The sequence below is a fragment of the Aquila chrysaetos genome, chromosome 26 (assembly GCF_900496995.4).
Source record: "Aquila chrysaetos chrysaetos chromosome 26, bAquChr1.4, whole genome shotgun sequence".
Taxonomy (NCBI): Eukaryota; Metazoa; Chordata; class Aves; order Accipitriformes; family Accipitridae; genus Aquila; species Aquila chrysaetos.
The window spans coordinates 13763463-13785330 of NC_044029.1; the positions used below are offsets into that span (position 1 = coordinate 13763463).

The following is a 21868-nucleotide window of genomic DNA, read 5'->3' on the forward strand; positions in this document are numbered from 1 at the left end:
TTACGTTCCACGTGCCAACACTAGCGATTTTAGCAGCAGTGCAGTCAGTAACCGCAGGACCATTTGCACGCTCCGGGAAGGAAGGAGGACGTAAGACAAGCGATGGCACTGATCCCGTGCCCATAGCCTAGATGTCACCGTGTTTCTAGCCAAGAAAACCCTATTGCCACCACATCGGTAATAGCATACGCGCAGTGCTGCAGCAGATCTACTCGGTGTCATCCAACCAATTGCTCCAGGGAAGGTTTTCGATCTCTGTCTATAAGCTAAGTCATTAGGACAAGGTGAAAAAAATCAGCCCCTACAACGCAAGACATCAAAACAAATACTGATTTTAAAAGGCTTAGCTTCAGAAACTACAAAACTTACGGCTATGAAAAGCTATAAAGGACTCCTATGAGAGGCTTGTAATCGGGACTGTAGACAGGGGGGTTCTTCTTGTGGAAACGAAAATTGTTTATGAAAATGCGAATATCTCCAAAGTTATTTCTCTTTAACTATTGCCTCAATAGAGAGCCCTCTAATTGAATTTTCTCCGTTTGTGGGGATTTTTGCTTTCTCTCTCCTCCAATCATTATGGGCCTGTATTTCATTGTTCTCTAAACATGTGAAATCTATCCAGTCTGCAGATTTTTTAATTTTATAGCTTCATGGAAAATGTTGTTCTAAAATTGCAGTTCCAAGGCACTAGATCAGCATGTGGAATGTTTGCCCCCTGTATTAACTGAATCGAGTGGATAAAATTACCCATTGTTTCAGTACTGCTTAGGTAGTAACACTGCAGAACATATCGCCTTGTTATATTAAACCTCATCTGGGCCTCCAAGGCTGCTCTCATTTTTAAAGAGGTAATATGATTGATGGATACTTCAGAAGAATAAAGATAAAGATTAACTTTTGAAAGCATCACTTTAAATGGCTTTTATTTGAATACTGATCCAATTTATTTAACTGTATTTTTCTTGCTTAAGAGATATGATGGTGAGAATGAAATATGTAGCTAGCAGAGCTCATGTTTAAAAATTAAACACTTTGGGAAAAAAGTTAAAAATTAAACAGTTAGAAAAAAATTAATTAAAATCGTGCTGTGCCTTTACAGGGATTCTTTTTTTTTCAAGAGTGAATAATAAAGCTCTACAATGAGCTAAGAATAATCTTCTAAGTTATAATTAATTGGTACATACTTGCTCCTATTTAAAGTATGTTCTAACTATTGGAGATACACTTATTAAATTGGACCATAATTATTTATCTTCTGGGCAAACTGTGTTCTAATTTTTTAAAATGTAATTGCACACGGTTTAGACAGTTCTTTGATTAAGTGACAAATTTCAATACCATTTAGGGTACTATTTGACAAAGAAAACTAATCAGAAACATTATTCTTTATTTTTGCAACTATTTAACATTTAACTTAAGCCTATTTTTCTTGATGACTATATTTATAGTCTTGTTTAATAGGTTACAAGGCTCAGATAAGAAACAACAATGAAGTATTGGTACTTTGCTGGCAGATCTGTAATACAGATTCTGTTACAAGGAACAGCACCGCACCAATTTTATTTTTCAAGACTGCAGTCCCAAAGCTTACACTCCCACAGAGGAGGGGAGGATCCTCTGCCGTAGCGCACGTCCAGTCTGAAGAGAAAGGGCAGAATTTCCCCTTGAAAATTAAGGCGCAGAGGTGTGATGGGCTTGACACTCGGGTGTCTGTCACGCATTGAATTCAGGGGGTATTAACCGAGGATGTGACTGCTCAGGGACGTGGCAAAGCTACGCGCAGATGGCGGGTCTCCTCAGTCCCAGTCCTGGGCTTCCGAGCTGCCCGTATGGCATGGGCACAGCACCCAGCACCCCTCCAGGGATGGTCACTGCTCTTGCTCCTTTCCCTTCCTACAGCAGACATCCCATAATCGAACATGCCACTAGCACACTCAAGCTCTTCAACCCTGATTTTAACGACCGAGTGGTGAGTTAAGCACTTCTTTGTGAGACTAATCTCTGAGTAGATATGCCTTGTTTTGTCCTTTCTGGACAGTTTTTGCAACAAAAATGCGGTCCTCTCTGATCGATTGTTTTGCAAAGTTGTGGAGAGATTGCTCCTGAATGAGAAAACTGGAGACCAATCTATCTAACTTCTAAGGATTGCAAATTAATTACTGCTAATCCGTAATCACTACATACAGGGTCATTTTGTTGTGATCACACACAGAAGTCAGAAGGCAAAAATGCCACCTGAACCAGCTGCCCCATAAAGCCCGGTCTTGTCTTTCACAAGACAAAATTCTCTCTTTTCAGACATACTCCCCAGATGGTCTTTCAGAGCACTAACTCCTTGATTAACTCGTGCACTCAACAGTGTTTTCTTCCTCCTTAAACAGTTTTATTGACTTGAGTGCAAGATTCTACTCAAATGTTGAAACAACCTATTAATTAGTTAAATCACTTCAGAAACATTGGCTGACATTAGCTGGCAAAGCTCCAGTAACATTTCAAAATGCATGAATAGCTGTGCCTGAATTTTTTTTCAGTAATTAAAACTACTAGGGGTTGAGAACACAGAAGAAGGGATCCATTTTATTGTTTTACATTTATCAGACATTCATGTGTGAAAAAAATGAAAATAACTCTCATTTTTTTCATGTTTGCTGCTAATGATTTCCAAAAATAGCTGGTGGGCATCAAACCCGTGAAAAAATATAGTGCCTCTTCCAAGCAACTAACAAAAATAATTAACCTGTTGGCCACATTCCCACAAATACTTATGTAGGTGGTTAGACTTAAGTACATTTATAAGTTTTTGCAAGACTGCAGCACTAGTGTGCTCATGTGAAACAAAGCAACAAAATTATGTATCTCAAGTCATTAGAGAGAGAAATAAGGGAGGAGGAAAAGGAAAGAAAAAATGCTTTTTTTGGAAAAACATTTGATTTTCTATCACCTAAGCCAGACTTCATTGAAATGATCTCAATTAATGACTGGTAATTTGTTATTTACCACTCCCTCAGATCTATGGATAGCTTCATTTATAGACATGTTACAGTCTCCTGTACGCTCCTGCAGTGCAATTTGTTTTTCTGGTGGCATTTCCATTGAGTAGCTAAAGGTCCATCCAAGTAAGCACACTGCCACTTTAGGCAGGTGGATGGACATGAATCCATTGTTCCTTGCAGAGGAAATACAAATTCTGCACAAACAAGCATGGAAATTTAGTACTCTCAAATTAGGCTTGTTGGTTACCACTGCCTTTGTTCAAATTACGTGATGGAAGTCATCTTACTTCATTACTCGCACCCTTCTTAAGGCTGCTAAAGAATTAACTAATGAATTCTTAAGACTGATAAAGAATTAACAGTCACAGCAATGTGACAAAAGGCTTTGAAATGGCAAACAGAAGTCACTGAAAAAAGCCCATGTCCACATTACTACCCTTAAAAAAATTAAACGAGGTAATTGAGTACTAGGATGCAATCATCCAAGATCCTGATTTCATTTTTTAGTAACCAAAAGCGGTTTATCTGTAGTGCAAAATGACACACAGATGTGTCCTGACTTGAAACCCACATACTGAACGGGAAAATTCACGACATATTCTCTTTTCAGAGATCTCTGGGTCCACCTCAGCACCCCAAGACTTCTCAGAACAACCTGGATGACTGGAGACCAGAACAGATTCACGATATCTGGCTCTGCATGCAGGACCACCCGGCAGTCCCTGCTTCTCCTCATTCACAAAGACAGACAAATGCAAACTTCAGTAACCCATGGGCTACACAGAATGGATGTTGACTTCAGTCTAATTCAGCGCAGCAGCTTGTACTCCACTGCAAACATCATCTATTCATCTCAATATTGCTTTCCTTAAAAAACAAAAAGAAAAAAAAGAAAACCGATGCCTCTTGTATCTCTTGTGTTAGCGTAGACTGAGCATACTCTCAGAATTGCAAAAAAAAAGAAAAAGAATTAGAAAGAAGCTAAGTATTGAACATTAGCTCTACTTATCAAATAGCATAGTGATCTTAGCTCTGTTGATCAAAGATTAGAAGATTTTTATCAACCATAAGGTCAGCATAACAGGGGCAAGGACGAGACACCAAATTTGCAGACATCAGTATGCAACCCTCACTTCACATACGTTTGATGTGGTAGAATATTGGATTTTCCCTTTTTTTTTTTTTTTTTTAATTGATGATGTCTGCAAGGCGGTATTCCAAGTAAACAAAACTGATCAGAGTGCTTGTGACAGAAGAATAATAGTAAAAATAGTAAAAAGTGCATTAAATCGAAAATCACCCCAAAGTGATATGAAGCCCAGATCAATCAAATGCATTTACTCTAAGTTTTCTAGGGGTATTGAGACAATTAATTAAGGTACTTTGTTTCTATTTAAAAGACAGCAACCAATAAATAGCAATGGTTACATTTCTAAAGAAGAAAAAAAAGAAGAGCAAACTGAAGTGGCCGTGACTAGCCAGGGGTCTTCCAAGGGGTCCAGTAACATCTTAAAGAAACATCGCCACATAATTATGTCTGATGCAATAATACCATCTCCCACTGCTCGCTGCTGCGTATTAGCAAAAGAATAGCATCACCACAGGTCTACTAACAGAACCAGAACACAAGCACTCCTGTTTCTGCTGAAGGCAAACTCAGCTGTCTCAGTTCAAAGCAGCTCTCTCCTCACATACTCGCATGTTTGCGCTATCCTGTCTAACTTCGCCTCAAGCAAGCATACATCCACAGTCCACTTCGCCAGCAGAAATGTGTACGTGGCAACCTGTAGCTGATGGATGGCAACGGGAGCTGGAAGAAAATCACATCTGCACCCACAGAGAGGTTTGCAAAAACATGCTTGTGTCTATGGAAAAGTCATGCTTTGAGCCATCTTACTGTGTACTCACATATTACCCGTTGTTAAGCTCTCCACACATTCTTTCCTGAACCTCAGAAATACACGTTCACTCAGTCTATCCAAGGCAGAAAGTCTGAAAATGCTAATCCTCTTAGAAATATGCTTTTCTTTCAGACCAGATATGCAGTGAAGGTGGAACTGCAGTGCCAAACGAGCGGCTGCACCGTGCTTAGTTGCTGGCTGGGGTTAAACCACGACAGAAGGTCAAAGGGGTTAACAAGACTGATTCTCAAGCTCAGGCAGGCATTGTATGGTAATTTTGTTAATTTTTTAGGCTGAACCACAATGCTGTTATACCTAAGGAGTGTGAATAATGTATTTCTTCACACATGAAAGAGCTTCACAGGGATGAGCTCAGTTAAATGAAGGTAGAAGCAAACATCTTAATTTTCAGCCAACAGTAGTGCAGCATTCTTGTACAGCATTCTGCTGTTGACTGAATCCCAGTAACCTTACATTCTCAAACTACGAGGGAAATTTCAATGTGCTTATATGTTTTCTACTAGGTTTGTGTTCTTCTGAACATGAACACGGAAGTTTCAAGGGTTTCCATTGCTCCAATATAGGAGTAGCATATATCCCAACTTAACAGAGTGAAAATGTTTGCCTTCATATCAAGTCAATGCAGACATTCAAGGAAAATGTGCTGGAGCCATCAGCCACTTAAAAAGAGCAAAATTACTTAAATTTATTGATTGAAAAGACTGTAAGACATACCTTGAAGTCTCATCTCAGATTTTCAGCTGAAAGAAATAACCACTTCTTTTGTAACAATTGCAAGGATTAAAATATGATACCAATTCCTAGACCAGGACAACCAGATGTCTCCTTATTCCCTCTTCTACATGTAATGTTACGTGTTTGGTTTGCTCCTTGTAGAGCCAATTTCTTTTTTAGAGTTATGTTCCATGTTTTAGCGTCACAAAAATGACGCAAAAGTGGTAGTGAGCAATACCACCTGAAGCCCTTTGCATACTAAGTACTCCTGGTACTTCAGGTACTCAAGCCTCCCTCCCTCAGATGAACGCTCTCATCTTTAGGCTGGAGAGCTGTATTATTTCTCTTGCTAACAAAGTAAATCCCAGTGGCTGAGCTTCAACTAGAGGAGGAAAGCGTCTTGCTTAAAGTGTCTTAATACTGTCCCAAACACCTCACCGATAGGAGATGAGGGTGGTGGTCTGCACGTGGCAGAGGCAGGGCTGAGGTACTCAACTGAAGCTCTGCCGCAATCTCAGCCCCCCTGTTTAAAATGGGGTTGAGGAGCAGCTTCTCTTCCAGCTGTGTTTGAAAAGAAAAGGAGCAGACCTTCTCCTGCTTTAGCAACGCTTTCGAAAGGCATCTTTTGCAAGGACCCCTAACTCTATGATTGCCATTTACATATTCGTTTGATATAGGTATCTTTCCACCTGCAGTGCTGGACCCTCAGAGGGCCCACTCTCTCTTCGCAGTCTCATGTTAAGAGGCTCTTCACTCAGCACAGTGGCTGCCACCAGCTTCATTTAGAGGTTCCCAAATCCCCTTGTAGGAAACATAACTCCAAGCGTCTGATCCTGCCCTGTGAGCCAGGCATCTAAAAAAGAAGCACTGCCACACCTAAGTCACTTTAGAAATTCAAGCCTTCAAGCCTTTCAGCTGACTTCCACTTTCATACATGGAAGCTAATGTTGCAGCTCACATGTATGGGGTTTTTTTTTACTAATTCCGTAAGAAAATCTGCAGTGCTACAGTTGGAAATCTAATGGCTTTTTTCAAATGGTGCTGGAAACACAAAGAGGACCTCTGGCTTTGTGCTATGAATGACCGTTATTTTACTTGGTGAACAGTGGCAAATTATTTGCACAGTAAAGAACATGTAATTACAAAGTACAAGCAGTAACTGATTATTATGATTATTTTAATCCCCTACAGTGAAGACTAGATGGTAATTAATTTCTGGACGTACCAGACTAAATATAATTACTAAAAATCACAGCAACTGTAGGCATGTGCTGGTAAAACAGAGTTAGATGTTACTGTATTTGTTTATTACACAACACTTCATCCATCATAAAATGCTACAAGTAAAACAGAAAAAACATTTCAAAAGAACTTCTAAAAAGCTGTAGATTAAAAACATGGCTAAAACGTTATGAATTTTAGCATTTCTACAGTATAATCAATTGCACATTCTCTGTTATGCTTATTTGAACTTTAACTGCAGTAACTGCCAGGGAATCAAAAACTTCCTTTGTATCATTTACTGCCTGTGCATTTATATGGTATTTAATACCACATATTAATTTAATACTACCCTAATTTTGTATTGATTAGAATCTTGAGACACAAGCCTAATTCCATAGTCTCATTTTGGGGCCTACTGCTTTGAAGAATTTGTGTTCGTCCCAACAAGTGCTGCTTGTGAATTAGTTCATTGTATGAAACATCTTGTCTTCCAGAGTAAGGTTTTTGGGAGAGGATGGGTGGAAAGGTTGCAAATTAGCCTTATTGTTACTGTCATAGTCAAACTCAAATTATAGTTGCATATAAAAATATCTCTGAGCTCTCTGGAACTCTATCTTTGTGCTCTGGCTATGCAAACCCACCAAGACCAGGCTTTCTGCCACGCATCGGTCAATGTCTTTGTTCTGTTTCAGAAGAGGGAAGGGCATCTACAAGAACTTTTAGGTTCTTGTAGATGAGTACATGTGCTAGAAAACTGTAGTCTTCAGCAGACAAAACTTTACTCATTGCTGATAAGGAGTGTAACAGGCAAGGATACACAAAGTTTCTGTACCTGTCACCAGCTTTCCTCACCAGAAGTTGCCAGAGAAGACTGGAGAAAGATGAGCTGCATGAGTTTCCCCTTCTTTGTGAGGAAACAAGCTCTGAGGGATTCCTACAGATTCTGAGGTGGCTGTTTGCAGCAAATTCACAAACAGCTGTTAAGGGCATCAAACTGAGCAAAACACTTAGCTGATGAGAAAGAACACAAAACGGCACCTGGTGGATGTGCTCTCTGCATGTATCTTGTACTTACGCGCTTGCCCTTTGCACTTGAGCTAGCTACTGTCTCTGAAGTGCTAAAAGAGGCAGAAGCATGACTCAAACACCATGTTAATTACACTCTGATTATACAATCATCATCATTTTCTTGGTGGAAAAGCAGGGAAAACAGCCCCTGCTTTATTTTCAGATTTCAGTCCGAGTTGGTTTAAACTGAGCAAAGATGATATGGGGTACCTCTGATGCCGCAGGGATCTAAACATTCCTGAGAGAGCACTGACAGAGCCCTACAAATGTTGTTACTGTGATACACAAGCTGATTTTACGTCTACCGAGCTGCTAGTACAAGTAGCCTTTCCAATGTCATTTCAATATAAGTAGATAGGAAATGAGTCTGCTCCTATGTGAGTTACATTCAGTGTGTGAGACTGCTCTGTGAATAGCAACTGGTAAATTCAGGGAGCGGGGGGCAGGAATCGAACAAATCCTGTAATCTTAAGAAATAAATAAAAACACATCTCTGTCTTCTTTGCAAGTTGCACCCCTATGTATCAGCTGACTGTCAATCTGTATTCTGTAATTACATTATTTGTTGCAGCTGTTTTTCAAAACTGTGCATTTCCTTTGGAGAAATGCACTGCTTTAACTTAGTAGCTATTCTCTTCCTCTGCCCTGCTGTGATGCTTTTATCATAATACTTGTCATACGCTGGCAACCACAGTCTTGTGCTCCCAAGAATGGCCCCATAGAAAGGCTAAGATGAATCTTCAGATGGCTCCTTAAATTTATTCCTTTCCTCTCGCGCTATTGTTAGTAAAGCAATAAGCTTTTTTTTTTTTTTTCCCTGATGCTTCCTTCTTCAATCCTGTTCGAAAGGATGAAGACACAGGGTAGGAGAAAGCTTTGCAGGGTGACAGCTTTTTAACACTAAATAATCTACTGCTGTGCATGCTAATAGATGGTGCTAGGTTTGATTAACTAATTTTGCAAATGAATATCTAAGTAAATTACTTTTGCAGATTGTTTCCATTGATTCTTTCTCTTTAATCTCCTCTTTGAATAGTTTCATACTGATTGTTGCTGATGATGATAAGAATTCATATAAAACCCTGGGGTATATATTTCATAGTAAATATATCTGGTATCATCTTACACAAAAAACCCTCCCTCTCACACACACCTTATTTAAAGGTACATAGTCATACTTTCAAGACAATTTTTTTTCTGAAGTTTCAAAGTCATACAGGAATGCAATTTCCGTTCATGCTCAGTTCATGGCTGGTTTTAAAAGACACCCAGGTACTTATGTAAATAGGTATGCCTGTAGAGGATTTTCAAAGATTACAAAGACAGACAGACATATTTTAATTGCAAACAAACACCTGATTGGCCCAAGGTGTCTTGAAAAATCCTACTTGCCTATATATCTAGAGATCTGATCCTTTTGCAGAGCTAATGTAAGATTGGGACTAAAAAGGACTTCTTCTCTTCTAATTTGTTACTTGAAAGTAAAATATTTTCCTTTAAACCAAAATATCATGTGATGTACTTATGCAAATACTTCTACACCCACATGCCACATAATGAGAAAATCCATCATTCTTTCTCAAGAAGTCGTGGTCTTAACCTCTAGTCTGTACTTATCTCATTGTCCATAGATCACTACATACTTAAATCAGTTTCAGTAATTTAACACTTCTTAGAAGCTGGCCTTTAAAAGACAAACTTCATACACCATCCACGGCCCATGTTCCCTTGCCTCAGCTGAATAAACCTATGTCCGGACAGCCTAACTTACGTATCTGCTGTCAAACCACTACAGTGCTGCTAATGCTCAACGCATCAGCTATCATATTATCCCCTCTGTGAGACCTTACCTGAGCTTTTCCACGTATTCCTGAATCACATTAATTTCCAAGTCTTCACCCTTAAGTACTTCATAACATTTCCCTCAAATACGTTGTTTTGTCTCCTTTTTTACTTCTCAGTCCTTCTGTCCCTAACCTCTCTCACTTCTTTAATCACGTAGCACCTCCTGCTCTCTTGCCCCGACACAGGCTCCGTGTTTGTCTGCCAATGCGGTGTTCACTCATCTTTCTTCCTTTAAACCCCTCCTTAAAACCCATCCTCTCGCCTTCTAGCATATAATTACCTGACAGCAATTTATCAGGAGTGGGCAGAGGCTACATGGGTGTCCCCTCCACCCACTCATAAGTGCAAAGTCAAATAATTCATTCTGAAGCCTCACAGACATTTTTAAATAACAGCCAGCGACCTCTGCTTCCTCCCATACCACTCTGCAGAACGGGGCACGGTGGATGGGGACGGGCAGGAGCAGAAAAGCATACCAGCTGCATTGCCTCTGAGTGGGAGAAATGGGAAGTATACATTTCAGTTCCACTTACCGGTTCCTATTGCTAGAAATCCAATCTGAGATTAACGTTGCAGCCTGCTGGTGACAGTGTTTGTTACCGAAGCTGCAGGCCAACATGATGACTTCCCGACGCAACTCTCTGTCCAAATTAAAGAAAGCAATAAGGCTGCATTAGTGAATGTCTTTGAATGTTTACAAAAAGCTATTTCTTATAACAGAGGCAGCAACTGATAGCTGGGCAACATATCAAAGATAATCCAGCTATTCAAATCCCCGTGTCAATTTAATGCCTACAACTGCTGCAACAACTAAAGAAAGGTCATGGGCCAAAACCAGCCCCCTTTTACACTTATGCACTCTTCCTGACCTCTGCGGTGACACGAGTCCAAGTTCTCAAAAATGCAGTGCAGGCAAATATTAAATTAAGGCTTAGGAAATCATGTTCTCCAAACTCAGGGAAGAGGAATTCATCTCACTGCATCTTGCTGCTCTCCCTCTAACCCAGAAAGGAAAAACATAAGGACGACAGAACTAGGAAAGTATGACACCAAACTGTAGGAGAGTGCATTATTACAACTATATCCCACAAACAAACAATAAAAAAAGAAATATAACAGTACTCATGTTGGTATGATGCCTGAACAAGCGATTTGTTTAAATTATTCGTTGGCCATCCAAGCTTGAGATACATTGATGCAACTTGTCTTAAAATATACTCCTGAGCGGGAAAAGAAAAATACATTTAATGTTAACATTTAAGTTTTAGTTGAAATTGAAATACTACTGACTATTAAGGTTTTGTCTCTCTTTTTACCCTCAAATAATGTCCGACTTTCCAAAGATTTTTATTTGCATTTAGCAAAGCAACATGTCCACTTATAATCCTCCTTCACTGCTACAGGGAGAAGTAATCTGTAGAACAGCTATTTGATTAGATGCCTAGTATAAAACAATTTATTGTTATAAACCCCATCAATTTAAAAAGTCTCTTACATGTTATTTTGAACTCGCAATACACAGCTGAAAAGTTGCAAGGCTGTCAACAGCTTAATTTCTACTCTATGGCCAATCTCCACTACACCGTGCATGTTCACTTTTAAAAGAATATTATTTTAATATCCATAGCCACGGCAACGTAAGCACAGTCAATTGACTTCAGAATACAGAACAATGTAGCTGCAAATAAGCTTTGTACATTTAATGACACTACGCTTCAAGTTTAGGTTCTTGGTGTGCTTAAAGAACAAAACAAGCCCAAGATCTATTTTAGTTACTTTTACTTTTTACACAGGAGACATATTTACATATTCTGACCAGTTGTGAAGAAAACCACTCTCATTGTATTCAGTGTAATCTTTTGCCAGTAGAATTCACCAATTTGAAAAAGAGAACTGAGATATAAAGAACCGCATAGGAAAGCATCTATTTTATTATTGTGGATGCACAGGCATGTATATATGATGTCAACAGAGAAGGAGATTCATAGTGCAGCTTTCTCTAGCAGATATGTTATTCTGTGACTAAAAAGACTTTTTATTTCCTCTGCTATCACCTCTGCTTTCAAAGCTCTCATCAGTAGTGATAAAACACAACCCGGCCATGAATTTTACTGGTTTTATTTATTAAAATTGTGTTTTCTTTACACAACCATGTTTAAAAGTGAAATAGCAATGGCAGACTCCTAAGAATTTTTCTGTGCAGCTAACAACAGACTAAACATGCAAATTATTTCAACATCATTTTATATTATGGCTCTAGTTTCCATGTAGGCCTACACTCCAGGTTCATAAAGATTTCAATATGCCTTTATTAATCTCCAGTACATGTTCTACAAAAATAAATTTCCATGTCAGCAGGTACCTCTGTGTAAGTGTGTGTGTGTGTGTATATATATATATATATATGTATGTACTTCTACGTATATACATACATCCAGCCACCTCTAGCTTCCTGCTCTCTGAGCATGTGTGTCTGTGGACACACGCACACAAGCAAATATATGTTTAAGAATTAAAAAGCACCCTTAAGCATTTCAGGCTTTAGAGAGTTCCTCCATTTGAAGGCTTTACAAAATTACATAAAATTACAGTATGTTGGCCATTGAAAATATGTAGACTACATAAAATTCATAGTGAATTAAAAAAACCAAGAGTTCATAACTGTCACTGGCTGCAATCAAATTCTGTGTACTTCATAAAACATGCTTCAGCGTAGCTACGATTTTTTTTTTTTTATTTCAGGTAAAATGCTAAAATGTTTGTCATTGTTTGTCATGTCTATCTTAATTATCTACTGCTAGCTGTTACTGCTGTCCCTTCGGACCCAATTATGAATGGGCTTTTGATTCAATGGTGATCTAATTCTTGTTAATTAAGGTAACTGCATTGAATTCACCATGGCTTTTTGGATGAAATAATGACTACAAATCTTTACTTCAGTTGCATGCGTCCTGTTCAGTTGTGCCTGCATTTGGTGCCCTTGCTGAGCTTAGGCATCAATCTAAATATTGCCGTGAGGCTCCTCAAAAGAGAAAATCTGGAAATAGATTACTTTGGCTCTTTTAAGTGAAATACTTTATTTGTCATAATATTTTATAGGAGGGATAATTACCTTTCCTTCTACTAATCATATATGCCTCAAACAACAGTTATCACTGTTCAAATGCAAATGAACCAAAGCTTGACAATTGCTATGTTTAAATAAAGAATAATTAGGAAGAAAGCTAATATCCCTAGGTCATTTACAGTATCTGACTGGGGAATAGTTCAACTCCTAGCAATGAAAGGAGAGAGAGTGAGAGAAAGAAAGAAAGAAAAGGAAGGAAGGAAGCAAGGAAGGACGGGGGGGAGAAGAGGGAGGGGAGAGGCAGGGGTGGGGAGGAGAAAGGAAGAAGGGAGGAAGACTGTATCTCTTACATTGAAGATGTTGTAGCTTTCTGTGCGGTCCAACAACTTATCTAGAGGATAAAGAGCTCGGCTGGCAGCATGCCAAGGCAGAAAATCCTTCTCCTCTGAAAGGTATCTGATAATCTCCAAAGGAATATTCTGAGGCAAATAACCAGCTCTGCACAATAAAAGAAGTTAGTATTAAATTGGCTTTGCAGAAGATACACGATGAGGCAAAAATGACTTCTTTTTTTTCCAAATGAAATTAAAAGGCAGAAAAACATGATAAACTCATCACACTATAATGACATAAAAGTCAACCTTACAAAAAACAGCAGCTCACAGTCTCTCCCAACACATGTGCAAGCATACTTACTGGATGAAGGCAAGCATGAACACACATGAAAGAAAACTAGACAGGCTAGCCCTACTTTACATGGATTCCTGTGGCTATAAAAGACATGAACAACAAAGTAACTGACTTTAAGCAAAAAACCAAAGGAAGGTGTTCCTTTGCTGATTTGTAAGATAGAAAGCTGTCTGCATAAAATCAACAACCCAAGGCATGTTGCTTCAGGGATCATTTCTACTGGCCATGGGCAATCGGGAAGAACTCCGGGTGAAGAAGCATCTTTAGTTTCACAGTTATGCTCCCCACTCTTTTCTCTCTCCTTTAGAGCTGCCTTGCCTTCTATCCACCTTAAGCCACTTTGGAATGACTTATTTTATTAAACTGAAGTGGCATCCAGTGACATCATTTTGGTTAAGGATGTTCCAGCACTTTCCACATAAACTATGGTTTTTTTCAGGTGTTTATAAATCAATCAGTTGGAATTTTGTCCCGTTCTTTTACAGTCATAAAAGACCTCTCCCTGCAAGGGAAAGAATTTGGGGGGGGGGGGGGGGGGGGGGGGCTGTTCAGGAAGGCTTTTTAAATTAATAGCTTTACAAGTAAAGGGCAATACAGACACAAACATCTGAAAGCTGCTTTTTAAAAATGAGTACAGGAAACATCAAGCTTTAGGATTTGCTCTCATTTTCTTTTTCCAAACAGCATTTTTTCTTAACTATCAAGACTGCAGAAACAAAGTGTAACCCTGTGGGTGTGAACATTCCAGAAACCCACAGGTCTATTCTTCTCCTGATGCATGTGTTTAAATCCCAAAGGAATTCTCTACCTGCCTAAAGAGGAGATAATGATTCTGTTTTCATAAAACACTTAAATTCAGCAAGTCGGATTCCACAAGCTTCAATTTAACATAGGCTACAGTATGATATATCTTCATAGACTATTTTTTCTCCTTGTTGGTTGCAAATATTCCCCTTAATTTCCATCACTGTCTGGGGAAGAGATGCGTGCATATAGCAAACAACGAAAATTACACAGATTATTATGAACCAATACATACATGTTGATATAAATTTTTATCTCAGTTGTAACAGCATATAAAAACTACTTTGCTGAAATATTTGAAATAGGTTCTCTTTTTGGTATGGTCCAAACGCATAGTTTCCTTGCAAGGTGCAGCACATCCATGCAAGCCATTGTTTTTCACACTCTCTACTGGAAGAATTACATCCTGTTCCCTTCATGTTCTCGGGAAGGAAGTGAGTTCATGTAACAGCTTTCAAAAGTACCTATCCCATGTCCTTATGACAACCTACTCTCCAGTCTGCTTCATGTCATCTTTGTCCATGTTTTATCAGCAAGGCTCCGTTCTCAACTCCAGTTACAGCACATACTCAAGCAAGAAAAACCAGATCACTGGGGGAGCTCACTGTGTCACTCAGGAACTGACCAGGTATGAAATGAGAATTGTGGAGCTCTTACGAGTGGGTGGCAGACAGAGTTCAGTGCATCGGAAGACAGAGACAGTTACTCCAGTTACTATTTTATAGGTGTGTCTTATTTCGGAAGCAGCAGAGTATCATTAAGATGAGTTCTAGGTCTTAATACTTTAACTATAATTAATGGAGCCAGAAGCAAGCTGGATTGACTGCAGTTGAAAATCTTGGAGATAATGTTAGCAAAGAGGTAAACTAACTTGAAGTTTCATATATGTAATTAGTTCCTAATGGGATTTGTGATTATTGTTACTGATAATTTGATTGACATGAGAAAGTGTGGAGTAAGGAACAAGAGGAATAGCTCTAGGAAACGTGCTGCTGAAGGAATAAACAGATGAATGTTTATTATAGCTGCACTAATGGACATTTAGGATCATGCTTCCAAAATTAAATCTCTCTATGCTAAGCGCAAAAGGGAAATCATCACTGCAAAACAGATTATTTCTTTTTAAGCTTAACTTCTCCATCAAGACACATAAGAAGTGAATGCAGAGAGATCTATCTCTTATTCCTGAGCTCTTGGCCTTCCTAATCAGTTTCAAAACCATGATTCTTAGCTGATGATACTCATCCTGTTCACAACAAAAACTGTTACTCTCATCACTGACTGCTTCTAACTCCCAAATTTACCAGCCCATTCAATTCTGTCTGCCTCTCCCTGTCCCCCACTTTTGTTATTGTTTCCCTAAGGGTATATTTCTTCTCAGAAACAGATTGTGGCAAAGTCTGAGTTCTTCCTGTTGACTCCTGAACTTCCTTCTCTTTCTGGGTATGACCCTTGAAGATCTTATGCAGAGTATCATCCAAATCAACCCCCCACATCAACAGAATCAGTCCCGAGAGCAGGGACGGGGATGAGGGTAGGTCCTTGTGGATGACACTGGTATATAAATGACAACAAATTCATCACTTCAGACCACGATTTTGAGGGAAAGTGGTTATGGCTGCTACGATCAATGTTAAACTCTCTGTCAGCACACGTCGGGGAGATGTGATTCCAGTACAGTTGCTAGACTGGACCTCTGAGGGAACTTGAGCAAAGACATATCTAAAATCCTTCTACAGTGGCAGTCAAGATAGCAGCGCTTCCCTGGAGACAACAGAAGTGCTTCAGGAACTTTGCCTTGGCAGAATGTTCTTTATATTCTACACTATTAATTAAATTATTTAATGACTTAATTGTATGGACACCTACAGAAAACCATGATAGCCCTATTCTTTCACCCTCAACCACTAAGCCGTATTTATGAACCTCTTATTCCAAATACACTGCACTCCCAGACTACTTGCCATTAAATAGTTTCTGCCAAGAGGTAGTGGTAAGTACATTCATTGTTTTACCTTTTTGTGTAAAATGTGGTATATAACGTATATGTTACGAAATATTAAATGTATTCTACAGTTTAAAAAGCTTGAGGAATATTGTCATTCACAAAAAAAGGAAAAAGTTTGGTAAGGGTAAGGTCAAATACTAAGGTTGCTAACTTTTGGCATTCGTAGTTAGAGAAAATAGGATATAAGGAGAAGCTCTCACTGTAAACCATAAAAGAAATAAACCATGAACCATAAAATGGATAAAAAAATCCCAAAATCCAGATCACAGAGCTAGGACCTGTGTGAATTGTCCTGGGAGGTAGCATGACTATCATGACAACCAGGGCAGCAGAAGACAGAAACTAGCCAAAGCAGCATGACTGTGCAGTGAGCCATGCTCTAATGTTCTGCATCTTCACAAAGCTCAGCAGCTGGTTTCTTAAGCTTTGTGTTTTAGTACAATCGTATTCTTTTACTTTACACTAAAAGCTTGTCCAGCACTAAGAGCTATTTCAAGAGTCCTCTTTCCCAGGGGATACGGCATCCAGCAAGATGCACTGGCTCACTCGAACAGCGGCAAACTCGCCCACCAGCCAAGGGGTGCTGGCATGCTTCTAGGATTCTCCTTCACTAGCCTGGAAGAACTAGGTTCAAAGATGGTTACACAGGATCTGGTCAGTAAAAGCAAAGTTTTTGCATCCAGCTAAGCAGGAAGGAAGGGTCCAAGACTCCGGAGTGTCACAGGACTTGTGACAAGCATACACCACCAGCTGGCTGACAACTGCTAATTGAAATCACTTGTGTCATTTGTGGAGCAGGATAATAACCAAGATGAGGAAAGAAGGCAGAACACAGAACAAGTCTGTTCTGAGTATCTCTGTGAACTCTGATGGAAAAACACAGACCCGTAGAAATGTTAAACAGAAATGTTTAACAATTATCATTACAATAATAAGAGAAGTAACAGTAGCAAACTTCCTATCAAAGGGAAATACATAAAATAATTTCCCTGTCATATAACTGTCTGGAAATATTTACTCAAAGGCACTACAGAGTATAACCTAAGTACATACTCTACACATGCAGCTTGATTTATCACTCTCTCTTCCAACAACGTCACTTGAAGGTCAGTGACAGAAATCCTTATTTTTCTTGTGTCTTTTTGGCCATCAGTTGTATTGCTATCCTGAAAGTCCAGCAAAAGTACCATCAGATATTGCCAGCCAAATTCCAAATGCACGAGAGCCAGGCCTAAGAGACAAGGTTCTTTTCCAGCTTAGCCATCTCAGAGGAAAATTGAAATATTGTCTGTCACTTGGGGAATTACTGATTATGGGCTATACTGAAACCAGGTAACAAACATCAACACTGCAGAAATACTGTGATGTCAAATCTTATGTCTGGTCTGAAACAGTCACACTGTTTCTTCAGGTATGTCTCCAACAGCCACCTGAGCGAGCATGTACCTACAACCAAAAAAATTCTGCAGAGGAATCTGGGATACTCTTGGCAAGTATCTTAACAGATAAAATAGTGAAATCAAACAGCGTCGACTCATAAACAGTGGCTGAATGCAAGCTGATGTTCAGGTTAAGCATTTCTCTCAAGTGCAGGTTATAAAGTTTACAAAACTTCACCTATAGCATCTGGAACGAAAAGGCTGGAAGCCACCTTAAGAACTCGATCTAATCTCTCCCCTACCCAAAGCAGATTCATACCAATGCCATTCCTGACAGAAATGTGTCCAGTTTTGTTTATATAGGCCTCTAGCGATGGATATCCTAGGAACACTAGAATTTCAGTACTTCTCAGAGGCACGATAATAAGAATATTATGACTCTGGTCTTTTGCCCTTTAAATATTCACAGAAGAGTACCAACAGATCCATTTCATGTCCTAAAATGACCTGTTGTTCAAACTTCAGTACAAACCTTCAGTACAAACTACAAAAAGCAGGGGTCCCTCTTTATTGCATTCTAGATTAAAGAGCTTTGATTGACATCTGTGCTGGTTTTGGCTGGGATAGAGTTAATTTTCTTCCTATTAGCTGGTATGGGGCTATGTTTTGGATTTGTGCTGGAAACAGTGTTGATAACACAGGGATGCTTTAGTTACTGCTGGGCAGTGCTTACACAGAGTCAAGGTCTTTTCTGCTTCTCCCCCCACCCCACCAGCGAGCAGGCTGGGGGGGCACAAGGATTTGGGAGGGGACACAGCCGGGACAGCTGACCCCAACTGACCCAAGGGACATTCCAGCCCATAGGACGTCATGCTCAGCACATAAAGCTGGGGAAGAAGAAGGGGGGACGTTGGGAGTGACGGCGTTTGTCTTCCCAAGTCACCGTTCGGCGTGATGGAGCCCTGCTGTCCTGGGGATGGCTGAACACCTCCCTGCCCGTGGGGAGTGGGGAATGGATTCCTTGGTTTGCTTTGCTTGCGTGCACGGCTTTTGCTTTACCTATTAAACTGTCTTTATCTCTGCCCATCAGTTTTTTTCTCACTTCTACCCTTCCTATTCTCTCCCCCATCCCACCCGGGGGCAGTGAGCGAGCAGCGGTGTGGGGCCGAGCCGCTGGCTGGGGTTAAACCATGACAACATCACTGGTCACCCAGAAAGGAGCCCAGACTTTAAAAAGAGCCTCTACAAGCCATCTCTAAGCCAGCCTTCTCCGTACTGAATCACTTAAAAAACATGACTACGAAAGCAAAATTTAACCAAAAAGATCACAATTGAGACGCTTCGTTATTCTATCACTTTTTATATTACTGTCCTTACCCAGCAGTTTATCAGCATGTCAGTCATTCTGTAGTCACTGCTACACATGAGAACTTTAGGGTGTGTTAGAAACACAGCACCACATGGGGTTTGTCTTATCATCTGTGTTCCTAATTTCAGGGTTGCCCGCTGAACTAAAGTGGAGAACAGGAGAACAGGAACACAGACCAGCAAAGAGATCTGTTTTAGTTATTAGACAAATTACCTCCAGACAAACATCCTGCTCCAGCAGGTTTTTCATGCCTAAAGAAGCTGCTGACAAACTGTGGTGAAAAGGTGATATCCCATTTTTACGACAAGGGCAGAGGTGGAAAAATACCTTTCAAAAGATATATGTATGTAAGTGGCTTATGACATTTATATAATATCATAAGCACCAACCCTTAGCAAGGTACTATCCTGCTTACACTGAAGAAATTGCTAGGGTGGCCATTGCTACACAGAAAAGAGGCAATGAACAGAAAAAGAAAGTACTGAACATGGTAATGAAATACCCCTCACAAAGAATTCCCACTAAAAATCTCACAGCAATCAAAAATAATCTTTAAATTACATGAGCTTTTAATGAGTCAGATAAAAGCAGGAGATCTAGATTATATTACGAAACATCAGTGTGCATTCAGCTGCATTCTGACCTTGATTTGTTCTTTACACTGAGCCGCTGAACTTATGGACAGATCCCAGCACATTCATTTTCCCCTTAGGGACAAAGTACCAAATGGTAGTGTAATTGCCAAGGGAAAATTATTACTCTGTTCTGAATTATTTCTATCATAAATCCAGCACCAGTCAAACAGACTCTGTCAGAAAAACGACAGGGTTGCCGTACAGTGATGAGAGTCCCACATACAAGTGCACCATAAATCCCTTAGTCCCACCACCCAACAAAGTCATTATAAGTCATGTGTTTAAATCAAAATTAGAAAATCCAAGCTGGCAGCAAACTGGTCTGCATTGTTGAAACAATGGAAATGAGGTGATTTACTTGCTGCTGGTTTAAAACTCACCCTGCATCGTCTGTTTCTTATGAACAATGTAAAACACGACCAGCTTTTTGTCTGGGTAATTTTGAAGGGGGAAAACGCAGCTCTTCAGAACATAGATGTGCAACTCAGAATAACTTCAGTTCTGTTTTTGTACATGTGCAATAGATGAATAATTAGACTATACTCATTAACCCATAAAGGGACAGTTTAAAATAAGTTAGAATTCTTGTTCATTAATTCATTCTTTTACCCTTAAAGTCAAGTGTGTGGATTAAAATAATTCACAGAGAAACTTGGTGCCAATGAACATTCACATTTTACTGTATTTGGCTTTTTCTAACCCTATTCATTTCTTCTGGACCTACCAAGGACTGGTGCCCCCACTGATATATTCAGGATATTCTTTCCCACAGTGCTTTAACAGCAGTTCTTTGGCAGCTGAGTAAAACAAGGTATGTTGAACCCTGACACATTAAAAAAGCTTTGGGCAAGGCAACCCATGGAACAGGCGAAACTAACTCTGTAGTCACGGATTTCACCTGCAACTCCTGCAAGACTGGAAAGTCAAAGATTAAAAACTTGTGACTCCTGGTATCCATGTTCAACAAGGGAAGCTGGAGAAAGAATGTTTTCTCATAGAAAACTAATGGGCAACCTGTAAAAAAGGCCCTGTGATCTCCGGTACCAACGAATGATCTACCTCATCTTCCACTCCCAGGGCTGGGCTGCCTTAGGACCAGATAAGGACTCTGCTTGTCTAAAACATCCAAAGTGACTTAATGGAGGCATTCTGATTTGTACCAGCTATGGACTTCCATGTAAACCAGAAAGGAATGCACATCTGCTCTTTGATAAATACAACAGCAATATTTGGTTTACAAGTTAATTTTAAGTACTAAATTTAATCAGCATTCAATCTCTCCAACATCAACGGATTCAGAGAGTATGACAGTTTTAAGTGAAGCCTGCTTAATATTATGTTTTCTTACACGCAAAATATTTGAGGACTCTTCAAATGACATTCAACTCCACACAAGAGCATTTGAAGCATCCTACAAAGCATAGTTCAAATTCAATGTAATTATCAGGGTATCACATGGCTTAAATTATCTTGCACAGTTTTAGAGCTGCCACATAAGTAAAGGCTAATATTAATCTGAATTAATCACCTTTGTTGAAAACAGAAAAAAAACCCCAAACTTAAAGCCCCCTGTGTTTGTAAAAATGCAACGAAAATTCCTTCAAACTGGAGTTCAATATCTCTCCTTTCCTCTTCTTCGCCATATGAAAAGAAAATGAATTAAAAAAGAGTAAGGCAAGATGAAAAGGAATAATCTTACTGCTGAAAATTAAGACTAAGCAGTAAGTGAGGTATGTCATGTTTTTCATCATCATGTAACCCTGATTTTTGAGAAATATGTCATTCACACACTTAAATTAACTAAAGAAATTTGAATGTATTTCAGAGGCTAATAGATGTCAATTTCAGATGACTCAATTATTAAAAGTGTTATTTTCTTTCCTGATGATTTTCTTGGGAAGGGTAGAATGAAACAGCCCTTCTATTCCTTGTCAACGGGCAATGGTATCTATGAGAGCATGTTTGAGCGAATTCAAAATTGAGTTTGTTTATTATTATGCACAGTACTTTTTCATATCTCTCTTTTCCTGTTCTAATGTTTATAATTTACATATCAGTCAGCCAAATGAAATATGTGTTTAGAAGCTAGAAACTTCACACGGAAAGCACAGAAGACTGATCTTGAAAATACACATGCAATCTGAATTTTG

The 21868-nt window shown here is 39.3% G+C and overlaps 1 protein-coding gene across 3 annotated transcripts in view; it reads right to left on the reverse strand.

The window, feature by feature from the left end:
- TRHDE (thyrotropin releasing hormone degrading enzyme) overlaps positions 1 to 21868 on the reverse strand; it is a 222979-nt gene that overhangs the window by 19148 nt on the left and 181963 nt on the right. For all 3 annotated transcript variants that reach the window (XR_003921685.2, XM_030003020.2, XM_030003019.2), the window contains 3 exons: positions 13184 to 13331; positions 10889 to 10986; positions 10300 to 10407 (listed from right to left, as the gene is read on the reverse strand). Coding sequence is in view for 2 of the 3 variants with exons in the window: in XM_030003020.2 (XP_029858880.1) it covers positions 10300 to 10407; positions 10889 to 10986; positions 13184 to 13331 (354 nt within the window). In the remaining variant the exon portion in view is untranslated. The remainder of the gene's footprint in view (positions 1 to 10299; positions 10408 to 10888; positions 10987 to 13183; positions 13332 to 21868) is intronic.